Genomic DNA, 24,113 nt, shown 5'->3' on the forward strand with positions numbered 1-24,113 from the left:
ATTTGTTTGGAATTGAAGAAAGTCGTATTTTGAGTTACTTTATATATTTCAGTATTGCCATGTTTGACATTCATGATTTTATTAGGACTGACAAAAATATTTACATTTCTAATCTAATTTTTTATTTTATAGTTGCTAATAAAATGACAGAAATAATGGGATAAGTTATAGAAAGGAATTCATGAATAAATAAATAGTTTATTAAGTAATTAGCTAAAAACTGCCTACTATCTAGGTAGTGTTTAGATATTATATGCTATGGGTAAGAGATATGAATGAGTAAACTTTAATTAAAACACTTTGTTAGAATTATTCGTTTTATTTTGTTTATGAACGTTTTGCCTGCATGTTTGTGTGAACACCCCGTATCTGCTTGGTGCCCTTGAAGGTCTAAAGAGGCTATTGAATTCCCTGGAAACTAAAGTTATAGGTAGTTGTAGACCAGTATGTGGGAGTTGGGACTTAATCCTGCGTCTTCTGCCAGAGCAAATATTTTTAATCACAAAATCATCTCTCCAGCTCCAAAATTAGAAATTTATACTAATAACTCTATCTGTGATGATATTATTTTAGTATATTTTAAATAATACATATGCTTTGGCAAAACATAGAAACAACACAGTAATTTAACACACCCACTTTATTTCTTGAACACTACTTTAATGGTTTAATTTTACATGTAAATTTGTTACAGCTGCTTGTTTATTAGACCTTTCATTTCTATTGGCTGCTCTATGTCTGATAAAATAGTGACACTTTGTTATTGGTTTTTAATTCTAAGAATTTTCAACACACAATTATAAATAAATTTTAACCAATTTAGGCTTATAGCACACGAGGAAGCACAGTAGATCCCCCTCCTCTGAAGACTCATTTATAATGTTTGCAATCCAAAACATTGCTGTAGGGCTGGAGATGCAGCTCAGTTGGGGAATACTGGCCTAGCCTCAGAAAGCCCTAAGTTCCAGCCCCAGCACCATAAAGTGGATATATTAGACAGTTATATAACCAAAATATTATATTGAGTTAAAAAGTTTTTAAAAATATTTCCATGATTCTGTGAGTTGAACTCAGGACCTTGCTCATGCTAAGACAGGGCTCCCCCACAGATCGATATCTCTAGCCACTTATTTAACTCTGATTCATGTTGGGAAGTGTGACAGAGACCCAGGGACGGTGTCCTTTTATTTCAAAGTATAGGTAGTCCTTACATAGACACCCTCCTTTTCCATGATTTCATATTTTCCTTAATTCTATCATTGTCATGTTTCCCTAGGGGAAAAGTCTGCTCCCAGCAGTGTGGAGGACATGTTGAAAGACATGGACATAGCGTTCACAGATGAGGAGAAGCAGGTTCTCTTTGAACACCTGCCAGCTCCTGGTAAGGCTCTAAGACACTCACAGTCGTCAATGTTACTGGGTTCATTTAGTCTGAGGTCTCCCTGTGGGAGTTTCTAATACTAATTTGAAGCATCTAAACTAGCTCCCATTCAAAAGCAATCACTCACTATACAATCACAGAAGTCTTGCTTCTTATGGTTGGATAGGATGAGAGGTAGTCAAATCGGATGTGAGTAACTGGTTCATTCTCACATTCTCTACTCAGATGTGAGTAACTCGTTCATTCTGCTGCCAGGTTAATTCTCTCCTAAAGCACGGGTTTTAAAAGGTTACCCTGCTCTTCACAAAAGCCAATAGCCATCAGCTTTTATCTTGGGGTCTTTGATCCACTTTGAACTAATGTTTGTGCAGAGTGAGAGACGGGGAACATTCTTCTCTATACATGGATATCCAGTTTCTCCCGCACCAGTCACCACTTGATAAAGAGGGTGAAGGTTTTTCAATGCATGCGTTGGGTGCCATTGTCAAGAAGGAGAGAGCTATAGCCACTTGGGCCTTTTCTCTTTTTCTGTTTGCCCATGTGTCTGGATTTTTAAATGAAGCTTGTGATATAGTCTAAAGTTTGTGGTATAGTTTAAAGTCGGGAATTCAGATATCCCCAGCATTATTCCTTGTGCTCAGAATTATTTTTGACTTTCCTGAGTCTTGTGTTTGCATACAAACTTTAAGATTGTTTTGTCCATTTCTGTGAAGAACATCACTGGATATTTTTATTATGGTAACTTTTAGTCTGTAGATTGCTATTGCTCATATGACTAATTTTACATAATTCTGTTACTCTGTCAGTGTGGGAGGTCTTCCCATCTCTTACTGTCTTCCACAGGTTTTCTCTTCAATACCATATAGTTTTTCTATAAAAGTCTTTAATATCTTTGGTTAAGTTTTTGCCTACCTATTGTTTTTCTTGATTATTAATTCAAAGGTTTGAACAGCCCTGATAGAGTCTTTAAGGGCCTCTCAAGTTTCCTCCTAAAATTTCATCACAAGTTCCCGCCATGCCTTGAATGTGATGGTTTTTCCAAAGTCCTTCCCCAATCCTCCCCTCAGCAACACCGTCAGATCTGCCACACTAGTAAACCATTCTCGGGTAACAATTTCTGTCTTAGGGTTTCTATGGATATGATAAAACACCAAAACAAAAAGGCACATAGTTTATTTCTGCTTACAACTTCCAGGTCACATTCCATGGCCAAGGGAATAAAGGGCAGGAAGTCAAGTCAGAAACCTGGAGGCAGGAACTGAAACAGAAACCATTGAGAAATGCTGCTCTTCATGGCTTGGTTGGCCTGCTTTCTTATACAGCTCAACACTGACAGCCCAGGGTTGGCATGGCCAACAGTGGGATGTGCTAGGCTTCCCCATACCAATCATTAATCAAGAAAATGCTCAACAGATGTGCATATAGGCCAATCTTATAGACACTTTTCTCAGTTGAAAAAAAAATCCTTCTTCTCAAATGACCCCAACTTGTGTTAGGTCGACATAAAACTAACAAACACACTGTATAATACAGGTTTTCTTTCTACAAAGGAAAATATAGAAGTCAGAGGGAAATATTAGTTAATACTGTCATAACTTGTAACTTTGAAAATTAAAGTCATAAATATCCTCATAACTTATTTTTATAGATCTCCACATGTGAAAAACAGAAACAGACTACTGATTTTTCTATCTCCATATATTCAGGTGTATATTCTTAACTGTTCTCTGTAAGACGATGTTCTCTGTAAGCTCTGTAATTCTTCATGGCTTTGTAAACTCCCAAAGTCATGTATTACACCTAAAGACTAGATTAGACATTTAACATATTAGATTGCACATCTAAATGTGACCAGCATCTTTATATTCAAACATTAAATGGGGAAATATGTGTAGTGGTACTCTACTTTACATCAGATATGTGGAAAATCTGATTCTTTGACTGTCAAAAGCATTAATATCAGAGGTTGTCTTTTATTGAGGACAGACTGTGTGCTAGGCACCAGCTTAAGCACGTCATTGTTTTTTGGCTCTGGGACAGGTGCTGTTGGGTTCTCTGTTATAGAAGTGGGGAAACAGTGGGGTGGAGAGGTGGACCAGAAGGGAGTGCACCTTTGTGAATGCAACTGGAGGGGGCGGGGGGATGGGAGCAGGGTGGGGTAAAGGGATAACATCTCAAATGTAAAAACAGAGTTTCTAATAAAAAAGATAAAAAAATAAACAAAATGTACATTAGAACGAGGAAAAAAAGAAGTGGAAAAACAGAGATGGGGAAATATGTAAATGTATGTGAACTATATGAAAGTATGTGAATTTACTTCATAGATGATAAAGACGTAGATATGGAAACATTGATCAGGGCTGTAAAGATGCTCAAAGGTAAGTACATCACCATGTGAGACCACGTGAGACTTTTAAGAGCACTGTGCTCATTCTTCATTATTTAATTTTCTTTTCATTTTGTTGATTCTTTTAAAGTGTATGCTAGTTACATGAACATGTATGTAACATATTTTGATCAGAACCTGTTCTGCCTACTTTTCCCCAATTCTCTCTCATTCTCTACAACTCCTCCTTTCCCTTTTATGTCCTGTTCCTATTTTTAAGTTTTATAAAGTCAAAATATGAGACTATTTTTTTGAGTATAGCTTATTTTGTTTAACATGGTGATCTCTAGTTTTCATCCATTTTGCTTCAAATGAAAAAAAAAACCCGTCTTTTTTATTGCTAATAAAACTTAATGGCTGAATAAAATTGCTGTACATATCAACTATATTTCTCAATATATTCATTGATGGACATTTGCTGGTTCTGCAACCTGGCTATTGTGAGTGGCTATTAAAAACATGGTACATAGTTATAGGTGACCTTAATACTTTTGGATATATGCTTAGAACTATGAAGCTGAATCATGTGAAAACTTTTGTGATTTTTTTTCCCCCAAAGAAATACCATACTGATTTCCATAGCAGCTAGATGAATTTAAATCTCCACAATAGATATATAATGATTCCTTCCCCTCTAGTTCCTTGCCACAATTATTGTTTTAATATTTTTAAATAATAATTTAGTTCTTTATTAAATTTGTTGCTTACTTCCTATTGAAGTGATTGAAAACTAAGATGCAGAGGCTTGGGGAGATGTCTCAATGATTACGAGCATCAGCTGGTCTTCCAGAGGACTCAAGTCTGGTTCTTAACACCTGCAGGCAGCTCACAAATGTTTGTAATTCCAGTCCCAGGAGGTCTGATGACTTCTGAACTTTGTGGGAACTAGATCCATGTGATGCACATGATACATGAAGCAAAATACACATATGCAAAAAAATCTAAAAACCAAAAATGACTGAGTGACAGCTCCGTGGTTAAGAGCACTGACTGCTCTTCCAGAGGTCCTGAGTTCAATTCCCAGCAACCACATAGTGGCTCACAACCATCTGTAATGGAATCTAATTTTCTCTTCTGGTGTGTCTGAAGACAGCTACAGTGTACTCACATACATAAAATAAATAAATAAATCTTAAAAAATACAGATGGCAAGCAAAAGTTAAAAAGGAAAAGAAATCATCTTCGTTTGCACCTTCCTAATGTGACTCTCCAGAAAGCTGCTTTAGAAAGTACCTGGTTTTAATTCTTTCATAATCAGTTCTATAGGTTTAAACAATATACTGCTGTGCTGTTTATATTTACAGCAGTGACTGCCAAGCCTCTTGATGTCTGATTCTTTTATATTTCTAAGAATTATTAAAGCTCCTAAAGAGCTTTTGTTCATATAGGCTTTACCTATTAATATTTACTAAATTAGAATTAGAAAAATTAAAATATTTGCACGATGATTTGTTAAAAATAACAATGCTAAAATAATTAACTTTGTGCATAAATTGCATGCTTTTTATAAATCTTTTTCTTAAAATTTAGTGAGCATAGGTGTTCCAAAGTTTTTATCTTATTGGATTACCATATCTTCTTGAATTTGACAGGGTAGCATAGTGTAGCATATATTTCAACGAAATATATAACAAAAAATGTGGCCTAGCTGGTGGTGGGAATGTAAATTAATCCAGTCTCTGTAGAAAGGTATGGAAGTACAGAAGAAAAATTAGCAATAAGACTTCCATGTGATTCATGACTGAGTTGACAGACAAAAAAGGATGCTGTGCACCGTGTTTACTGGGGCACTAACCACAGTCACCAAACTGTGGAATCTGCCATCAGTGGGTGAGCAGATAAAATGTGGTATTTTATCACATTAAGACTTTATTAAGTCACAAAATAAAATGAAATTACATTGTTTTCAGGAAAATGGATAAAATTTGAGGTCATCATGTGAGTGACATATGCCAGTTCCAAAGTTAGGGCCCACATATCTTCCTACTCTGAAAGACACTGGGTTGCAGAGGAATGGGGTGGAAAACCATGTGAATTCTGTCTAGGGAATTTGGGAAGGAGAATGACAAGAGCAACATCATCATTGCCTAACATTAGGTTACTTTTGAGGATATTTTTATAAGAATAAAAAAATTCTATTTTATGTGTTTATCTTATTTTAGCATAAATCTTTTAAGGTTATTGAAATGATTAAAATGAATATTTATATCATTAAGGTGATCTAATAATATTAAATATCCATAGAAAACTCAATGTGTGGAATATTTTAATAGTATCCATATGAATTATTGTCTGCGTTGCTATGTAGTACTGAGTATTTCTTGTCCTTAGTGAGTTACCATGATCCATTAGAGAACAATTATGAAGAGCAGTCTCTGCTTTGACTCTTCTACTAAACAATCCTCACTCTTTATTCTTGACAACAGCAAAACTTTGTATTTTATAACTAGAAACTGTTACAAAATTACCTTTTTATGATTCACTTTTCTATATCCTCAAAGAAAAAATTGATATTGCTAATCTGTCTAACTACCTGAGTGATATGGGTGTTGAGCTTTCAGAAGAAGAACAAAATGACCTACTCAATCATCTCCCAGTCAGTGGTGAGTACTTCCGGTAATTCCATTAATTAAATTAAAACTAAGTTAATGCCTTTCAAATGACTTTAAGAGTTAATTATAAGGAAGACAGATATTGAATAAGTATATTTAATATGTGTTTCATTTAGTTAGATACTTTGAACGTATACAGAAATATCTGGTGCTAAAGGAGGGAATCTATTTTATTTACAATTTGGACATTTAAATAAGTAATAAGATTGTTAAACATAAAATAGTTGGACCCTAATACTACAAGCTAATACAGAAACAGCACTGAGGTCATTAGGAAGCATAATATAGCGGGAAAGAAAAGGACAGGAAAGGGCGTGGACATAGACAAGTGAGTGGAAAACAAGAGGAAATGGCCAGCTGAAGCTCTGTTTACAAGGTACTAAGAACACTCTACTGTAGAATTTATGGCACTTAAAATGTTTCAGCCAAATAGTCACAGTAGTAAAGGAAACATAGCATGTGCGGTAGAGCAGTCTAATGATTTTACAGTTATTTAAAGAGTAAAAAAGTCACACAGTCTAAAATAAATATTAGTTATTCATACTCCTTCATGTTGAATTATCAGTGTCAAAGTACGTGTGTAAAAGAAGTAGGTCTAATTCTTGTGATTTACTTCTAGTTTTCCCATATATTGCATGCTATGAGCTATACTCGGCTCAAGAAATACAAAGAAGGAATAAGTCTATTTCCTCCTGCAAAGAATGCATAATTTTCTTGGAAGCAGGGTGAAATATGAAAAAAGATTACATAAGTTTAAAAAGTGCCAATATCTTTTTTTGGGGCAGTGGGAAGGAGAGAAAGTGGAAGCAAATGGTGATTCAGGCAGCTGCAAGGAATTGAATCGGATGAGGAAGGATTGTTTTTTATAATTTATTTTAGGGAGTTGGAGCTATAAAAGTAGGCAAAGCTACATCTTAGAGGGTCTGTACTTCATCCTACAGTCAACGTGTAGGAAGAGCCACCAAAGAATTCTTTGTTTGTGAATAGCATCCTGATTTGTCCTCTCTACTCCAAAAGTTACTGGACCAAGGACAATAGAATGTAATTAAGGGGCCATTTTAAATTACAAACACATTTTCATATACTTGTGAGAGTTAGATGCTATGAACTATCCACACTATGTTCACAGAAGTGTCTCTAATGAACAAATGGACGTGAAGCATGTGCACAGTAGGGTGCCATCTCGGTCTTTGAAAAGGAGGACATTCTGTCATTTAATAACATGCTAGACCTCAAAGACAGCATGCGAAGTGATACAAACTGCCAGAGGCCTGCCTTATGCCTTAAGTAAGCATGGCTCTGTCAAGAGGCAAATCATCTGCCTTGTGTCTCATTAGTACTGAAGTTTTGTATAGATAAACCAGACAATATTTTAGCTCCTGTTGTTACACCTACAATAAATTATTCACTCCCAGTTTACAACCTTTAGCTATAAGATAACGATTTCACAGCTAGTCCTGAAGGAGTGTTTTCCCTGATCATAAATCAGTTTTAAGCCTTCTTTCTATTTTAGCTCATTACACATAAAGGTTTACAGAGTCCTAATTGCAGACTTTTCTACAGAGGGTTCTTAATTACTAGTATAAATTTAGGGATTATGTAGAATCTTTATTAGGAATTATGAAAACATCAATTTGTCTACATGGCATTGCTACAAGAGAGTACATCTTCACTGATTGGCAGAAAATCTTCCCAATAGGCTGACCCAGGAATTATTAGACTAATTTAATAACGACAGGAAAGGCATATCAGCAACAAGAATTAATCTTGAGATGACATTTCTGAAGGCCTTACAATTTAGAATTTACCCATTGCAGACCATGAAAAAATAGTGGTCCATGTCTAGGAAAGTCACCTGCTAGCTTTTGCCTTTCCCAGATGGCTCCTGACAATAAACCAGACACAGAAAGACAAATGCTACCTGACTTCATTTATATGTGGAGTCCTTGTGTGTGTGCATGCATGTGCATGTTTCTCTTGCATTTTTTGTTTTTTTTCTGTTTATTTGCTTGGTTTGTTTGTTTGTTGCCTGTTTGTTTTCTAAAGAGGCCATGAAGTTGGGTGGATAGGGAGATGGGGAGAATCTGAGAGGAGATGAGGGAGGGTGCACCATGATCATAAGAGTGTATAAAAATTACTTTAAATAAAAGGAGCTTATTTCAGCTAAAAAAAGGAGTCAAAATCATGGATAGAAATAGACAATAAAACAATAGTTAACAATATGGCCAACACATATTAATACAATAAACTTAAAAGATAAACTTTAATTTGAGAAGGAAAATTAATTTGGGAGATCTAATGTACCTCACGGTCACTATGAGCTACAGTGAATTATACATGAATTTGCTAAGAGTGGGACCATGAGATGACATGTAACAGCAAATCAAATTTTGCAAATTTGCTTTATACTACCTTTTAGAAGTTACAGTGATTTGGGTATGAATTCCAGTATGACCACTGCCTTTGTGTGAGTCCGTGTTTCTTTCCCCTAGCTGAAGGGAAGATAAGCCAGCTTCAGCTGGTAGATACTATCAAGACTCTAAAAAGTGAGTAAAAAGAATGAAATTGCAATTTTAAGTCATTGTGATATTATTTGAATAATTTAATGTTAACTATGATTATAAACATGCATATTTGTAATATACAAACTTGGAGACTATATATAAGAAATAAAAAGGACAAGAGAAAACCATCCAAACTAAAAGATCAAAGTAAGAGAATAACAATATTCATCCTTCAGTATATTTTCTTCTATTCTCATATAGTATGAACTGAAGAATTGATTTTGAGGGTTTTTTGCTCATACTGTTTTGGGTTATAAAGTGATAACAATTTTATTGATGGGTAGATAATTTATATCCACTGATACTTTCTTCCACAGCAGAGATTCCACACCATTGTAACATCGAACGTCTTCTAAGATACTTTTTAAATCTACTTCTAAATCATGTATTTACTCTGGCTTTCATTTTTTTTAGAACTGCAAAACGTATCATACACGTGTGATAACCTAAGTGTGTCAACAGTGATTGTTCTTGAAAAAAAGAAATGCTAATTTCACAAGGCCTCAATAATCAAATTATTTTAGTGGCTGAATAACTAATTGGAAATCTAGAAAGCAGACTGAGTTAGAGGGGACAAATAGCATTTCTAGCTTCGGTAATAACCAGTAGCAAAATAACTGAATTATTTTCTTCATGATGTAATTTCTAGGTAGGCAATTACAATTTCACATTTTAAAACTTTGTTTTAGTCTTATTTGGTATAGTTATGACCTTGAAGAGGATTAATGATATCTGGTCCTCCTTTTGACTTTGATATTTATTTCCTATCAACTCTGGGAAGCATTTTGTTAGGCAGCCTTACTTTGTGCTTTGAAACTGGGAAGCAAATATTTAAGAAACACTAGGTATGTGCCCAAAGCATTATATGCCTTTATGAATTGTGTAAATAAATATCTGTCTCACCTTTCTTAAGGTGGGAAGGTTGACACTGCAAAGCTAGACAGTGTCCTGGAGAAGGTGGGAATGGAACTCACAAGCAAAGAATTTCAGCATCTGCGGGAACAGCTGCCAGTTGACAGTAAGCACTGCTGGTTTGGATATTATCTAAGGGCATTAGACGGACATATGAGGGGGCATTGTTTCTCTGTATTGGAACTTTGTGACACATTCAGAAAATTCATGTCTTGAACTTGAATTTACCAAAGTAGTATACCTTTCATTGGAGGACATCCAAGTTCTCTTCAGAGAAGTGAAGAAAACCTGTGTTTCAATGCCATCCACTTTTACTTGCTGTCCTTAGAAAGGTCTTTTGGAAATCCTGTCTGAGTTGATGTGGCCTTAAGTTTCAAAGGCTAATTTTCATGCTCTTAGGCCTTTAAAATATAGTCATGGAAGGGGTTGGAGGGTGGGGACTTGGGAGGGGCTGGAGGAAGGAAAGGGAGGAACAATGTAATCATGTTTTAGTTAAAATTTACAAAAGTAAAAACGAAGAGATCAAAATATGATGTGAATTCATTAAAATTGTAATTTATAATTCTTTGATAGAATTCTTTGATACTACCTCAGAATGTCTCTACTGGGAGTGACTTAGTTTAGGAGAAGAAAACAGACAAAGAAAAGGCACAAACATTGATTAATAAATATAGAGGGAAGGAGAAGGCCTAAAAGAAAGACAACAAGGAGAGCTGGAGACAGGGAGAGAGTAGAAACTCCATCCAAGAATTCTTGGGCTAGAAATAGGGATAGACTGAAGGTTCATGGGTAGAATCTGGTCCTTCTTTTAACACTGCCGTGTCCCCATTCTAAGTCAGATTCTTTGTTTTATATATTTAAAGTATATTATTGGATTTGCACTTGGTTTTTAAAATGATTTTTTTTTATTACAGCTGATGGAACGGTAGCTCTAAATATACTTCTGGGTGAAGTCAAACTTTTAAAAAAAGAAGGTGAGTGCAAAATCATCACTAAAATAAGAAATCTTAATCTGTACTAATGAGCTGTTTAACATATGTGAAATTTGGTAGTTTGGTTCTTTGTAATCTGAAAATCAGTATTTACTACAGTTCTCACTAGGAACCAAGACTTTATTAACAATGTCGACCACTTTCCTGATAGCCTTGATAATGAAATGACCTGTTCATTTAGCTAAAGTTTTAGTATTGGATTATTTGCTTTCAGTTTGGTATTTTATTCGGCCAGTGTTCACTGAGTCTTAAGGTTCTAGGTATGAAAGAAGAAGCGTGGAATCAGCTAATGTTCTTGTATTCCTGGAGCTCTCATTTTCTTGATAAATCGGGGGCAGGAAATTAACAGAGAGAAATTGAAAACGAGAATGCTATTAAAGAAAAAGGTATGGCCTGCAGCAACAGAGGGCTGGTTTACCTCAGAGGTAGTAGTTACAAAATCTGCAGCCAGCTTCCTTTTAAAACTTTGGCCAGGTAGACATTTCATCTACATAAGTTGAATGGAATAAAGCTTGCTTCCAATTCTGGCATCAAATCTTGCTTTGCTTTGTTTTTGTTTTATTGGATATCTTATTTACATTTTAAATATTATCCCCTTTCCCGGTTTCCCCTCTACAACCCCCATCCCATCTCCCCTCCTGCTTCTATGAGGGTGCTCCCCCACTCACCCACCCACTCCAGCCTCACTGCCCTAGCATCCCCCTACACAGGGGAATTATAGGACCAAGGGCCTTCCCTCCCATTGAAGCCAGATAAGGCCATCACCTGCTACAAGTGCAGCTGGAGCCATGGGTGATTTTTGAATATAGTAATAATAGTGTATGTTCCTGTATGGTGGAGTTTTTAAAGTTTGTTCTTTTTCCTCAGAGGGGGAAGTTCATGACAGTAGCCTTGACACCATTAAGGAGAAAATGGAAATGGGTTTCTCTGAGAAAACATCTGAAGAATTGGAACAGAACCTGAAAGGCAATTGTGAGCACTCTGGGCCCCTGCTCCTCAGGACTTGGGATAGTGTGTTTATGACTTTACACTCCTGAAATTTGAGCTCCTCAAAGACAGTTGAACATATCTTAAGAAAATCCTGCCTGAAAAGAACAAATTCCAGCCAGCTGTGATAAGTCTCACTTTTATGGTATTTTGGGGTGGTTTGTGTTTTGTGATCTAAAGTCAAAGACACAAAACTGTGCAACATATTCTGCATTCTGGAAAAGAAAGTGATAAAATGTATGCAAGGGGGTGTTTGTCCTTTGTGGTGCCTTAGAGTAGAGGGGAAAAAGAGAAATAGGTAAAAGTACAAATGAAAATAATTTGGGAGTTAGAAATATGAGATTAACAAAGGTCTTCATTGAAGATTAATTACAGTTATAATCACAACTCTGGTATGGTGCTGATGAAGTGGCTGTGTTGGGGAAGTACATGAAGTGTGCATTTGTAATCTTAGTGCTGGGGACTTAGAGACAGGTGAAGTCATGTGGCTCACCGGCCAGCCAGGTAGCCAGTTTGTTAGCTCTAGAGTCAGTGAGAGAGTAAGTCTCAGTAAGATGGAGGAGTTGAGGATACTTTACATCAGTGTGCACATAACATGCACACACACATTACAGATATGAACAATCATGAACACACAACACTGGGGGTGGTGGTGGTTGTGATGCCTTCAAATCCTGATTCAGATTGATTTGGGAATCTGAAAGTTTCCCATACTCTCTTCACAATTAAGAATTTCACAGGATTAAGGGTTTAGCTCAATGGTAGAACACATGCCTAGCAAGCATAAGACCTTGGGTTCTATCCTCAGATAAGAAAAACATAATTTTACAGCTGGTAAAACTCATTGTGACCTTTGTGATGTGTTCCTTGCCCTACAGTTGATGGGAAGGTTCAGTGTGATAGGTTACTGAGTGGCAGCGCTGTGCACACCTGTCAAACAGAAGGCTTGTCACTAGTCACAGAGCTTCTGGAACCTTCATCTAGGACCTCTCTCATGCCCACAACAATTTTTTTTCCTTCCAAAATATGTTCTCATTTTTATGACTTTAGAAAAACATAAATTTCTAGACATTCATTGCATCTAATTCTCTGTTTTTGAGTGGAAAAGAAATCAGAGAGCTCACGAAAAAACAGTCAAAATTATGTATTTGGAGAAGATTACTTTTTATTTAGTGGTTTATTTTGGTTATTTTTAATTACATGTATGTCTGTGTGTGGGTGTGCATATGCGAGTGTGTGTACCCTCAGAGGCCAGAGAAGAGCATTCGATCCCCAGGAGCTGGAGTTGCAGGTGACAGGGAACTGTCTGATGCAGATGCTGGAAACTGAACTGCAAGCAGCTTGTAACTATTTCTCTACACCTGCATTTAAACGTTTAACTCATTGTTCTAATGCCCTAATGTTTAACATTACAATACTTAACACAAAAGCATGTGTGAGCTACTTCAAGGGAGCCCATTCCTTGTGTTCTTATGGTAAGAGAAGGAAATACAGAAATGTGACTATAATGAGAATCATGTTAGTTTCCCATGTTCTGTTTTTACAATTAAGACTTTCGCATTGCTTGTGAATCTCACTGTGACCTCTGGTTTGTACTTTGCCTTACAGTTCATCTTAGCAAACCATCGATGGAAGGTCCACATATTTCAAGTAAGAAAACACAGGGTGGAGAAGACACTAATGATTTAAATAGATATTCTTGCCGAGAATGGTGGTACATGCCTATAATCTCAGGACTCAAGGAGCTGAGCTAGGAACTTGAAAGTTTTAGGTTTCCTGAGGCCTAGCTTTCAGGAAACAATTATATTTGTTGTTTTTATGTATATGCACAAGTATGTTTATGTGTGGGGGTGTGTATGGGTGCATGTGTGAGAGAGTGCATGTGGAGGTTAGAGGGTAACATATGGGAGTTGATTCTGTCTCTCCACTGTGGGATCTGGAGATCAAACTCAGGTCATCAGGCTTGGCCAACAAACAATTTGCCCACTGAGCCTTCTCACTGGCCCAGGCTGAACTTTATGTGTTAAAAGTTACCTGCCTGGAAAGGCCTGAACAGATGCAGTGAAAGCTCCTTCTTCTTCTTCATTGCCATTCCTTAGCCTCTGAATGTGCAGCTTATGAACCAGTTAGATGACGAACAGGGACTCTGGGAGTGGTTTTTTTTTTTTTTCTTTTTAAATAAAACAACACCCAGCAATTTTACAAGGAGCTGGAGCAACCACCCAGATTTAAACAGTATGAAGTAGATGATTTCTCTAAGTTGAAGGTGCTGTGAGCTGGAAGGCATTCACTAAGATAGAAAAGAAGCATCAGGCCACTTAGACCACAACAGTAAGAAATCCCAGTAACTATTGAAGCTGGAGCTGGAGCCGGAGCTGGAGCCAGAGCTGGAGCCGGAGCTGGAACCAGAGCTGGAGCCAGAGGCAACTTGCCATGAGCACCAAGTCATTCTGGAGGCAAGGTTCCATGAACTTCCAAGAACACTGAAGAATGGACGGGCTGCGTCACCAAGAGGTTCATGATGCAAGCACCTGGAGTTCACGCAGCAGGAGGAGTGCATGCATTATGGGGAAGGAAAGTAGCAGCAACAGAAATGATATGGCGGCCACAGGAAGTTGTTAAGGGAACTTTCCCTAATATGAGAGCCAAAGATGAAACAAATGGCTCTGGGAAGCATTATGAACATAAACAAGAGAGATCATTGCTCCACTGCCCCAGGATGTACTTTGGCTCCTCCAGGATGGCCGTTCTGATGCCATATGCAACCTTAGGAATCATCCCACCATTGAGTGTACTGGCCAAGTTGAGATAACAGGAGGGATTGGAGTAATTGTTGGAAGAACATCGCATGGTGCAGCTCCTGGAGCTGAATTAGATTCTATCAAATGCTGCCAATGCCAATAAGGGTTCCTACAGCCATTAAGAGAAGCACTCTTTTGAACTAACCATGATTCTACCTAGGAGAATTATTAGGGACTCCTTTCAGTAGATGGTTCTCTGCAGTACTACTATAGGGAATATGCCTGGGGACTACTACATAGGCATATTCTCTAGATATTTGGGAGAGTAGGAACGCATCTGTCTTAGAGAGTGTTGCTATGGTGAAACACCATGACTGGAAGAAAGGGTTTATCTTAGCTTACAGTTCTACATCACAGTCCATGATCAAAGGAAGCCAGGCGCTTGTATGAGGAACTGAAGCAGAAGTTGTGGAGGGGTGCTGCTTACCTGCTTGCTCTCCATAGCTTGCTCATCCTGCTTTCTTATACAACCCAAGACCACCTGCCCTGGGGTGGCACCATCCACACTGAACCAGGCCTTCCCAAAGCGATCATTAATCAAGAAAAAATGTTTCAAAGGTTTTGCTAACAGGCCAGTCTCTGGGGGACATTTCCAAAATTGAGAATCCCTCTTCCAAAAAGACTAGCTTGTGGCAATTTGACAAACAAAACAAAAAAACTTATCAAATACAAGATTGACACTAGACACCGAGCCTGTAGGCACCTTGATCGTGGACCTCCTATATCCTCAACCAATATCTTTAGAAATAACTTCTGTTGTCTGTAATTTAAAACATGCACAGTTTGCTAGACCTTCTCAAAGCTTCATTTTCTTCCATGAATAAAAAAAGACCAGATTTGAGAGCTCAGGGGAAACATCAGAATGATGGGTTGAAGAAGAATGTTTTAAAGCTCTTACACCCTGATCTAATGGCATAATGTAGTGCTGCATTGTGGGATTTTAATAGAAACAGGATAATAGATGTACTATTATTTTATGGCTTGTGCTTTCTCATTTGCTTATGACATGGGGAAGAATTATGAAAATATGACCGTAGTGAAAATCATGTCAGTGTCTTATGTTCTGCCTCACAGTTAAGGATTTCTCTTTTGAATTTCATTGTGGACCTTGTAATATGGACCCAATCATTAACTGAGTAAACCACTGAGCGAAGGAAGCTCTACCTGTTCCAGGCAATAAGCTGATTAAAGACACTGAGACACTGATGCTTTAAAAATATTTTGAAGGGGGCTTGAAAGATGGCTCAGTGATTAAGGACTCATACTGATCCCTCAGAAATCCCAGGATTGATTCCCAGCCCCTATATCAGGTGACCCACACTGTCTGTAATTCCATTTCCAGGGGATCCTGTACCTGTGACCTCTGTGGACATCTGTACTCATAGGCACAGTATAAACACACACAAACTATATTTTCCCTTTGGTCATGCTTGTTCACACCTCTAATTCTAGCACTTGGGAAGCTGAGGCTGGAAGATCAAGAATTCAAGGGTTAGCTAGGTTATACAGTAAGACCCTGTCAGAGACAAACAATGTATACGTGCACATGAGTGTTCATGCGAGTTTTGGGGTGTATGTACCTGTGCCTTTGTGTGTGTGTGTGTGTGTGTGTGTGTGTGTGTGTGTGTGTGTGTGTGCATGTTCATGTGTGAAAGCTGGAGGGCAGCCCTCAGATGTCATTTCTAAGAGCCTTCCTCCTTGCTTTTTGAGACACTCTTTCACTAGCCTGAAATTTGCCCAATTTTCTCCTGTTTCTTTGTGAAATTTCTCTTTCTTTAGCCACTAATTTGATATAACATACTGGAGAGACTTGGTTGAGTTGAAGCTCGCTCATGACTTTGAACCTTCCCAATTTATTTTTAATTTATTCTCCAGTACCAGGATTTCTGATTTGTTGTTAAAAAAACTATTCCAGTCTCTGTCACATTTCCTGAATGGTTTTTCTGTTTTCTTAAAGTTCTTTAAATCTCCTTAAAACAGCTATTTTCAATTTTTTATTTTAGTTTGTACACATCCATCACTTTACCTGTGTGTGTGGTGGGGGCGTGGTCAGAGATGGCCATCAAGTGTCTGCCTCAGTCATTCTCTAACTCTTTACCTCATTCTTTGCGTCTGGGTCTCTTACTGAACCTGGAGCTCACAGTTGGTTAGGCTGGCTGGCCATCAAGCCCAAGGGACATTCCTTTCTCTACCTTGATGGGTTACAAACAGGTGGGGCAGAATCCAGCCTTTATGTGGGTGTTGGGGATCCAAACACAGGTGCCATGCTTTTGCTGTGAGCATCTTATCAGATGGTTCACCCCCAGCACCTATCCTTGCTTTTTGCTGCCTCATCATGGTTCCCTACAGTTTTGGAGGACTGGGATTACAGCATCACCTCACACTGAGGGTTAAGCGTTTACTCCAACTCTCATAATCTGACTTTCCTCCTTCTAGAAATCCTAACAGGCTGCCTGTCTTGTCAGCTGTGATCCCTGCTCCTATTCAGTGCCTCAGATCTGAATTTTCTGCCAGTCTACACTGGTGTACTGTTGCTGTTTCAACACTAGAGACTGCTGTAAGCCCAAGCTTATCCCAAATCTGCGGTTGTTTTCAAGGTTAGATTGGAAGAAAAACAACAACCAAACCAAACCAAACCAAAACAAAACAAAACAAAACAAAAAAAACCCCAAAATTGAAAAACCCAACTCAACAACAACAACAACAAAATTGTCCATCCCTGGGTCAGGGTGGCCTAGGTGTCTTATACATAGCCACTGACCTGCATTCAGACACTGAAAGATTCCCCAGGGCTTGAATTCATTATGAGTGTGTTTTTAATCACCAAAGTAACAAATCATACCCCCACCCCCACGTCCCTAAATCAAGAATGGGTCTTTTTGTGCTGTACTGCCTCAGACTTTGGAAAGTAGGAGCTGGGCAGTCTGTAGCGCTGGGTCATACCTGTTACCCACCGTTTGCTGAAATCAGAGCAGTACCGAGGGAGGAACAGGATCTATTCTGTTATAATGTGTCTGTTACTGTGCTTACTTACATGCCCTGAAACTTTTGTAAGTTGCTGGGGATAATGCTATACAGAATACAAGTCCATCCAGTTTTGGCATTTGCCTTTGGCACACAGTTTGGAGGCTTTACCCACAGGTAGGGGACAGGAGCTAGTGAGGTCTGTTCAGTGTTGGGTTTCAGTTACTCGGTTCTGGATTCCAAGATAAAGACTTGCGTTTACTTCTCTGTCCCAGGACTAGCAATTGGATTCTCTTTAAGCTGTGCTAGTAAAGGTTTGAGGAAGAGAAGGGTAGAAGTATTCCCTTGGCTGCTCACTGAGACAGATTCAAAGATAGGTCCATGACCATGAGGACAAGTGGCCATTGGCTTTGTCTAGTATGATATTCCAGTCCTGAAGACTGTAGTTTCCTATCCTTTCTCAAGTGGGAAGCATCTCTCTCCAAGCCATGTTTCTTGGAGTTAGGGAAAAGGTGGCATATCACCTCCCTCCTTCCTGTCTCCTCTCACTTGATTTCCTTAGTTCTTGTGAAAGTAGTTTCATGTGTGAATAACTATTCAGACCGGTGGTTCTGTTAGAAGATGGATGGCAAGTGCTATTCTGAAGCCATCTTGCTTTGCCTTCTGTTGAATAATTCTTAAACATCTTTCTGGGCTCTATTCCTAGCCTTCCAAATGAGAGAAAAATTAATTCCAATGACATTCAGAATATTCTAGGAAACATACCAGTGAATATCACAGATAAGGAAAGGGAACTGTCGAATTAGTGAATTTTCCCTCGAAGGAGCTTTGCAATGAGATGTCTGTGGAATAAAAATATTGAGTACGTTGGTTTTAGCAAGCCATTCATTCACTGTTCCTACAATCAAAATTAAACAATGCCTAACAATGTTGTGGAGTGAGAGAGAGAGAGAGAGAGAGAGAGAGAGGGAGGGAGGGAGGGAGGGAGGGAGGGAGGGAGGGAGGGAGGGAGGGAGAGGGAGAGAGAGAGAGAGAGAGAAGAAGGAGGAGAAGGAGGAGGAGGAGGAGGAGGAGGAGGAGGAGGAGGAGGAGGGAGGGAGAGAGGGAGAGAATGAACAAATAGCATATTGAAATTTAACAAACAACAAAGTAAAGTATATATAGAATAAAAATGGTATGTTAAACAACAAAAAGTCAAAAAACAAAACTTATTTCTCAACCTTTCACTTACCCTGGCTATGGATAAGGTTTCTGAAAGGTGCAACCACTGAATTCAACTCTGCTCATTAAAGGAACCCAATTTCTTCTGATTTAAAACAGTGGTATTTTTCTAGTTGACTTGTTTTACTTCAGGAAGCTTTCTATGTTCATTCTCTCTCTCTCTCTCTCTCTCTCTCTCTCTCTCTCTCTCTCTCTCTCTCTCTCTCTCTCTCTGTGTGTGTGTGTGTGTGTGTGTGATGTGTGCATTTGCACGTTTGTGTGTATATGGGTGCTTGTGTGCATATGGAGACCAAAGGTTAGTCTTAGGTATTGTTCCTGAAGAGCCATTCACATTGTATTGTGAGACAGAGTCTCACAGCAGCATTGGCCTGGGACTCACCGAGTAGGGAAGGGAACAGAGACTGTGGATAACACAGCAATGAGTCTAACTTCTCTTCTAATAGAAAATCTGCCCTATTTTGACTCAGAAGTAGTTACCAAAGTGCATCCCACACCTGATGTATGCTTGACAGACTTCTGAGTCTTTTTGTGTGAGTAACTTTCTCCTTACAAAAGGAGGCAGGTAGGAGCACTGCATTTCATACAATGGAAAACTGGAAATCAAGTTAGATTACTGAAAAGAATTCCAGTAAGTAATAAATAATAGAGAAAAATACTCAAGCCAGTGTGTTCTTGTTCCAGACATAATAATTTCTTCCATCTTGACAGAACTTTCTATTTCTTATAGAAATGATTCGCTGGAAGGTAATTTTGTTACTTTTAGAAATTTGTGGCATGTTTATTTTTTTCACAATAGGAATTGCTGGGAGTAAGCTTAACTCTAACCACATTGAATATTGTCTTCTTGTCAAAAATATTATAACTCATATGCAGGAATGAGCAGCATTTCAGCATCAGTGAGAACTTACGTGTGGTTTTCTTTTTACTAAGGAGAGACGATGGACACCAGGGACTTGAACACCATGCTCGGGAAGATGGACTTCAAACTCACCAAAGAAGAAGCTGAAGAACTGAAAAGACACCTCTCAGTTGATGGTGACTAATTTTAGATAGAGAAAAAAAATACATTTCAAGTCTTCTTGGAGTTTATATACTATTCTTTCTGAAAAATAGTTAATTTTGTAGTGATAAAATCCAATGCATAATCTCAGAAAATCCAATTATAGAATGAGAGCAAAGGCTGTCTTCATTTTTAAAACCCATATCTAGTGTGATGCATTTGCCTAGCCTGACTCTAAGATCATCTTCCACATTAGTGAATGTGGGAAGCAGAATAAAGCATCGAGAAAAGAACAGAGTCAATGAGTCCCTTCCCCACTTCCCATGTGTTTCCGTGAGCTGGCTCTGACCCTGCCTAACATTACCAAGGTTTGTCTGAGAACACCCAGGCTGTGCTATCGTCTCGTCTCCTTAGTCTTCATTCAGTTTTACTTGTTGGATCTTTCTCTTATCAGATAATAGTGATGATTGTGGTGTAGATATCTTGTTTCTTCCATTTCCATCCAATTCTCCAAATGTTCATCTCATGCATTTCTAATTTCCATTTTACACACTGTCTCTGAAAATCTTATTAATACTCACTTCTTTCCCAATTACATGCTGATAGGTTTTATGTAGACCTCTGACTTGGGCTTCAGGATGGGACATACAAAGAGCTGTTAGACAGTTCCACCAGATGGAATAGATCCGTTGGGGTCTATTTCAAACCAAATGTAATGTTTTCCCCTCTTCATCACTGCTTCATCCCCGAGGTTGCCTAAGTTATCAATAGAACCTGTTTTCATATCATTAATTATCTACTTCACTCGCTAAAATGCCAGTTCCTCCTCAGATCACCATACGTAAAACAGAAAGGTGGATGGACCAAGATGGCAAAGTGTAGCAAAGTATAAAAGCCAAATCTAGAGACTGAGCAGAAGTTGTTCATTATAAAACTCTTTCAACTTCATAGTCTTACCTGTAACACCTCAAATGACTCTTGAAAATGTATAATCCTGGGCCACCAAGGTGGCTCAGTGGATAGAAAGTGCTTGCTGTCAAGCCTATGACCTGAGATTTCCAGAAGGCAGGTAAAGAAAATTAACTTCTGAAAGCTGTCTTTTGACTTTTGAACACACAGCACACCCACACAGCAGAGCACAACATACACTCATACACACAGCATAACACACATGCATACACACACACATTTACATGCACACAGGCAGGCAGGCAGGCAGGCAGACAGACAGACAGATAAATTCATGATCTCATGAGCTTCTCTTAAGTCTCCTGAACTTTGCCCTCCATTTGCGCCCATCTTGGTGTTCACGATTGACAGTGGTTAGGATTGTCATTGTGTGTGAGAGGGAACAAATTGTATTTAACTTTCTGGACAAAGATGGATGACATTACCAGAATTGAAAGCCCTCATACAATTAACCTGCATAGATGGTGCTTTATATCATGTTTGCAGGGAAATATCATAACCCAGAAAGAACACAATTTCTCCTGATCCAGAGAGCATGGTTCATTGGTCAAGGGCCAGTTCACTAACATAGAATAAGTCCTTGAGACTGAAGGATCATGCAGTTAAAGTTAACCTACATAATGATGTATGATATCAAACTTTAGCCAGTTCCTGTCATTACTTAAAATCCATTTGCTTGAATGTTATCTTACAGCTAAGGGGAAGATTGATCTGGACTCAGTGGTGAATGTGCTACAAGCTACTACAGGTCAGTGGGAAGTGATATTTAGACCAATTCTTTACACTATGTTATAGTTTATATAATAAATATTTTATTGAGATGTTATAAAATTATTAATGTGCACATGTAGCCAGCTTAAGATGTATTTATTCACATTCCTGGTTCTCCTTCACCTAGATCATGAGATATTAGCCAGTGACCTAGAAGATTCTGGTCTCACTTCATAGAGATTCCCCTTTGCTATTTGGAGGTTATTACAGTTGACCCCCATACCCACAATTTCTACACATTGATTTAATCATATGACCATAAGTTTTTGGAAAACAAATTCATCCATGTTGAAAGTACATACTTTTTAGTGCCTCAATATTATTCTTTTATTAATATTAATATTCCCTCTATTTATACAGAATTTACAATTTACTAGGCATTAAACTAATGTAGAGTTGTTTGGGTATATGTAAATGCTGTATCATCTTACATAAAGTCTTAAACATCCAGATTTTTATAATATTAAAAAATCATTTATTTTGACTAATAATTGTGCTTACTCATGATAAGTTGATAGTTCAACACATGTATACAGAATGTCCTGATCAAATCAAGGCAATTAACATTCCAATCTCTCTATTATTTCTTTTTATTTGGAATTCTCTGATTCTTCTATTTCTTTATAAAATATGAACTAGGCTATTGCAAACTATAGTCACCCCAGAACACTGGAATTTATTCATTGTATTTCTGTCTTGATATCATTATTAAACCTCCTATCATCTTTCTCTTGCCATGCTTTTTGACTAATAATCACTATTTTACACTCAAGTGAACATTGAAAAAGCTCCCACTTGTAAAATAACATGCACTATTTGATTTTCTTATTTGATTTAACATAATGCCCCCCCAGTTCCGTTCAGCTTGCTACAGAGTGACAGTGTTTCAATCTTCATGCCCAGTAATGTTCTGTTCTGTATACATGTCCAACTTCTTTATCCATTCGACTGGTTTGTTTTCATACCTTGGCTATTGTGAATTGTGCTGAAACCAGTAGAAACATGTGCACCTTCTTAAAACAATGATCTTATTTCTTCAAATATGCACCTGGATCTGTAAGCCAGTACCATGCCTCCTTGGTTGCAGTAGCTCTGTAGCATGAAAACGGGTGTTGTGATGAATCAGATTTTGCTTTTTTTTTTTTAATGTTTAAAATTGCTGGGCTATTTGAGGTCTATTTTGCTTCCAGTACATTTTAGTTTCTATTTAAATTCTGTGAAAAATGCCTTTGATATTTTGATGGAGATTGCCCTGAATCTATAGATCTCTTTAACTGATATGAACAGTTTATACTTTTTGTGTCTTCTAATGTATGCACACAAAGGTCTTTCTTCCCCCTTTCTCTTTCCTGCATCAATGTTGATGATTTTCACTACAGAGGTCATTCATTTCCTTGGTTAAACTTATTCCCACAATGACTCTATCACTTTGAGTAGAACTGCCCTCATAATTGATTTTTCAGAAAGATTGATACCGATTTAGGAGAAATGCTACTGATGTTTTGCATGTTGGTTATGTATATCCTAACTTGGCTTAATTAAAAACAATTCACTTATTGTTTCTAATAATCCTTAGCATTATCTTTAGGCTTTTCTTTCTGCACATAGAATTTTATCACCTGCAAACATGGATAATTTGATTTCAATACTCCTAGTTGTAGGATTTTTCTCTTGCATAGCTACCCTAACATCTACTGAGCTATCTTGAGAATATGCATCAAGCATGTACATGCTGTTTTATTCCAGACCTTATACAATATTTCTAGGGTTTTTTGGTCAGTATGAGCCAGCCATTGTTCTTTCATAAATAAAACTGAATTTGAAATGGGATTCTTCTATATGCAATTTGTATCTAGTTTACATGATGGAATGCTGAATTTCATTGAATGCTTTTTTTGAATATCAAGATTTGGCTTGATTTTTTTCTTTATTCTGTTGGTGAATAATATTTTTGGCATGCTTTTGGAGTATATTTGCTAGTTATTTTTGAAGATTTTTATAATCATAGTCATAGAAATGTTGGCCTTTAGCTCTCTGGTTTTACTGTTATGACCTTGTCTGGGTTTATGTTAGTATATAGAATGGATTTAGAAGAGATCTTTTTTCCCTGTACATTTTTGGGGTGATTTGGGAAAAAATGATCATTCATTCATTTTGTAGAATTCAACATTGAAGTTCTGGAGTTTGCTTTGTTGAGAGACATTTCATTACTGACTCAATTTCAATAACTCATCTTTGGTCTGTTTGTATTTTAATTTGCTAGTTCTATCTTTTTGCTATAAGTGATAAGTGATATGATACTTTTTAAAAAAATGTGTTGATACTTATTTTATAGTGTGATAATACAATTCTTTCATGGAGAATATTTTATGTGTTCATAAAATAATGTGTATTCTCCAGAGTTAGATGAAATGTCCTGTCAGTGTCATTAGGACTACAGTATCATCGAACATGTTTCTCAATTTATTGTTTTGTTCATTGATGAACATTTGAAGTCTCTCCATGGTATTATATTGTTATCTATCTCTCCTTTTAGATAGAATGTTTGATTCA

At 37.5% G+C, this 24,113-nt stretch overlaps 1 protein-coding gene across 1 annotated transcript in view; it reads left to right on the plus strand.

Annotated features, from left to right (window-relative positions):
- The window catches only part of EFCAB3 (EF-hand calcium binding domain 3), a gene marked incomplete at both ends in the record, with an annotated part of 388,991 nt that overhangs the window by 81,724 nt on the left and 283,154 nt on the right, over positions 1-24,113 (plus strand). Inside the window, 9 exons of the mRNA XM_080922461.1 lie at positions 1,277-1,381; positions 3,706-3,759; positions 6,269-6,370; positions 8,872-8,925; positions 9,857-9,961; positions 11,715-11,819; positions 12,713-12,778; positions 19,751-19,855; positions 21,484-21,537. Coding sequence (XP_080778587.1) covers positions 1,277-1,381; positions 3,706-3,759; positions 6,269-6,370; positions 8,872-8,925; positions 9,857-9,961; positions 11,715-11,819; positions 12,713-12,778; positions 19,751-19,855; positions 21,484-21,537 — 750 coding nt within the window. The remainder of the gene's footprint in view (positions 1-1,276; positions 1,382-3,705; positions 3,760-6,268; positions 6,371-8,871; positions 8,926-9,856; positions 9,962-11,714; positions 11,820-12,712; positions 12,779-19,750; positions 19,856-21,483; positions 21,538-24,113) is intronic.

The sequence above is a fragment of the Micromys minutus genome (genome assembly GCF_963924665.1).
Source record: "Micromys minutus genome assembly, chromosome: 10".
In the NCBI taxonomy this organism is placed as follows: domain Eukaryota; kingdom Metazoa; phylum Chordata; class Mammalia; order Rodentia; family Muridae; genus Micromys; species Micromys minutus.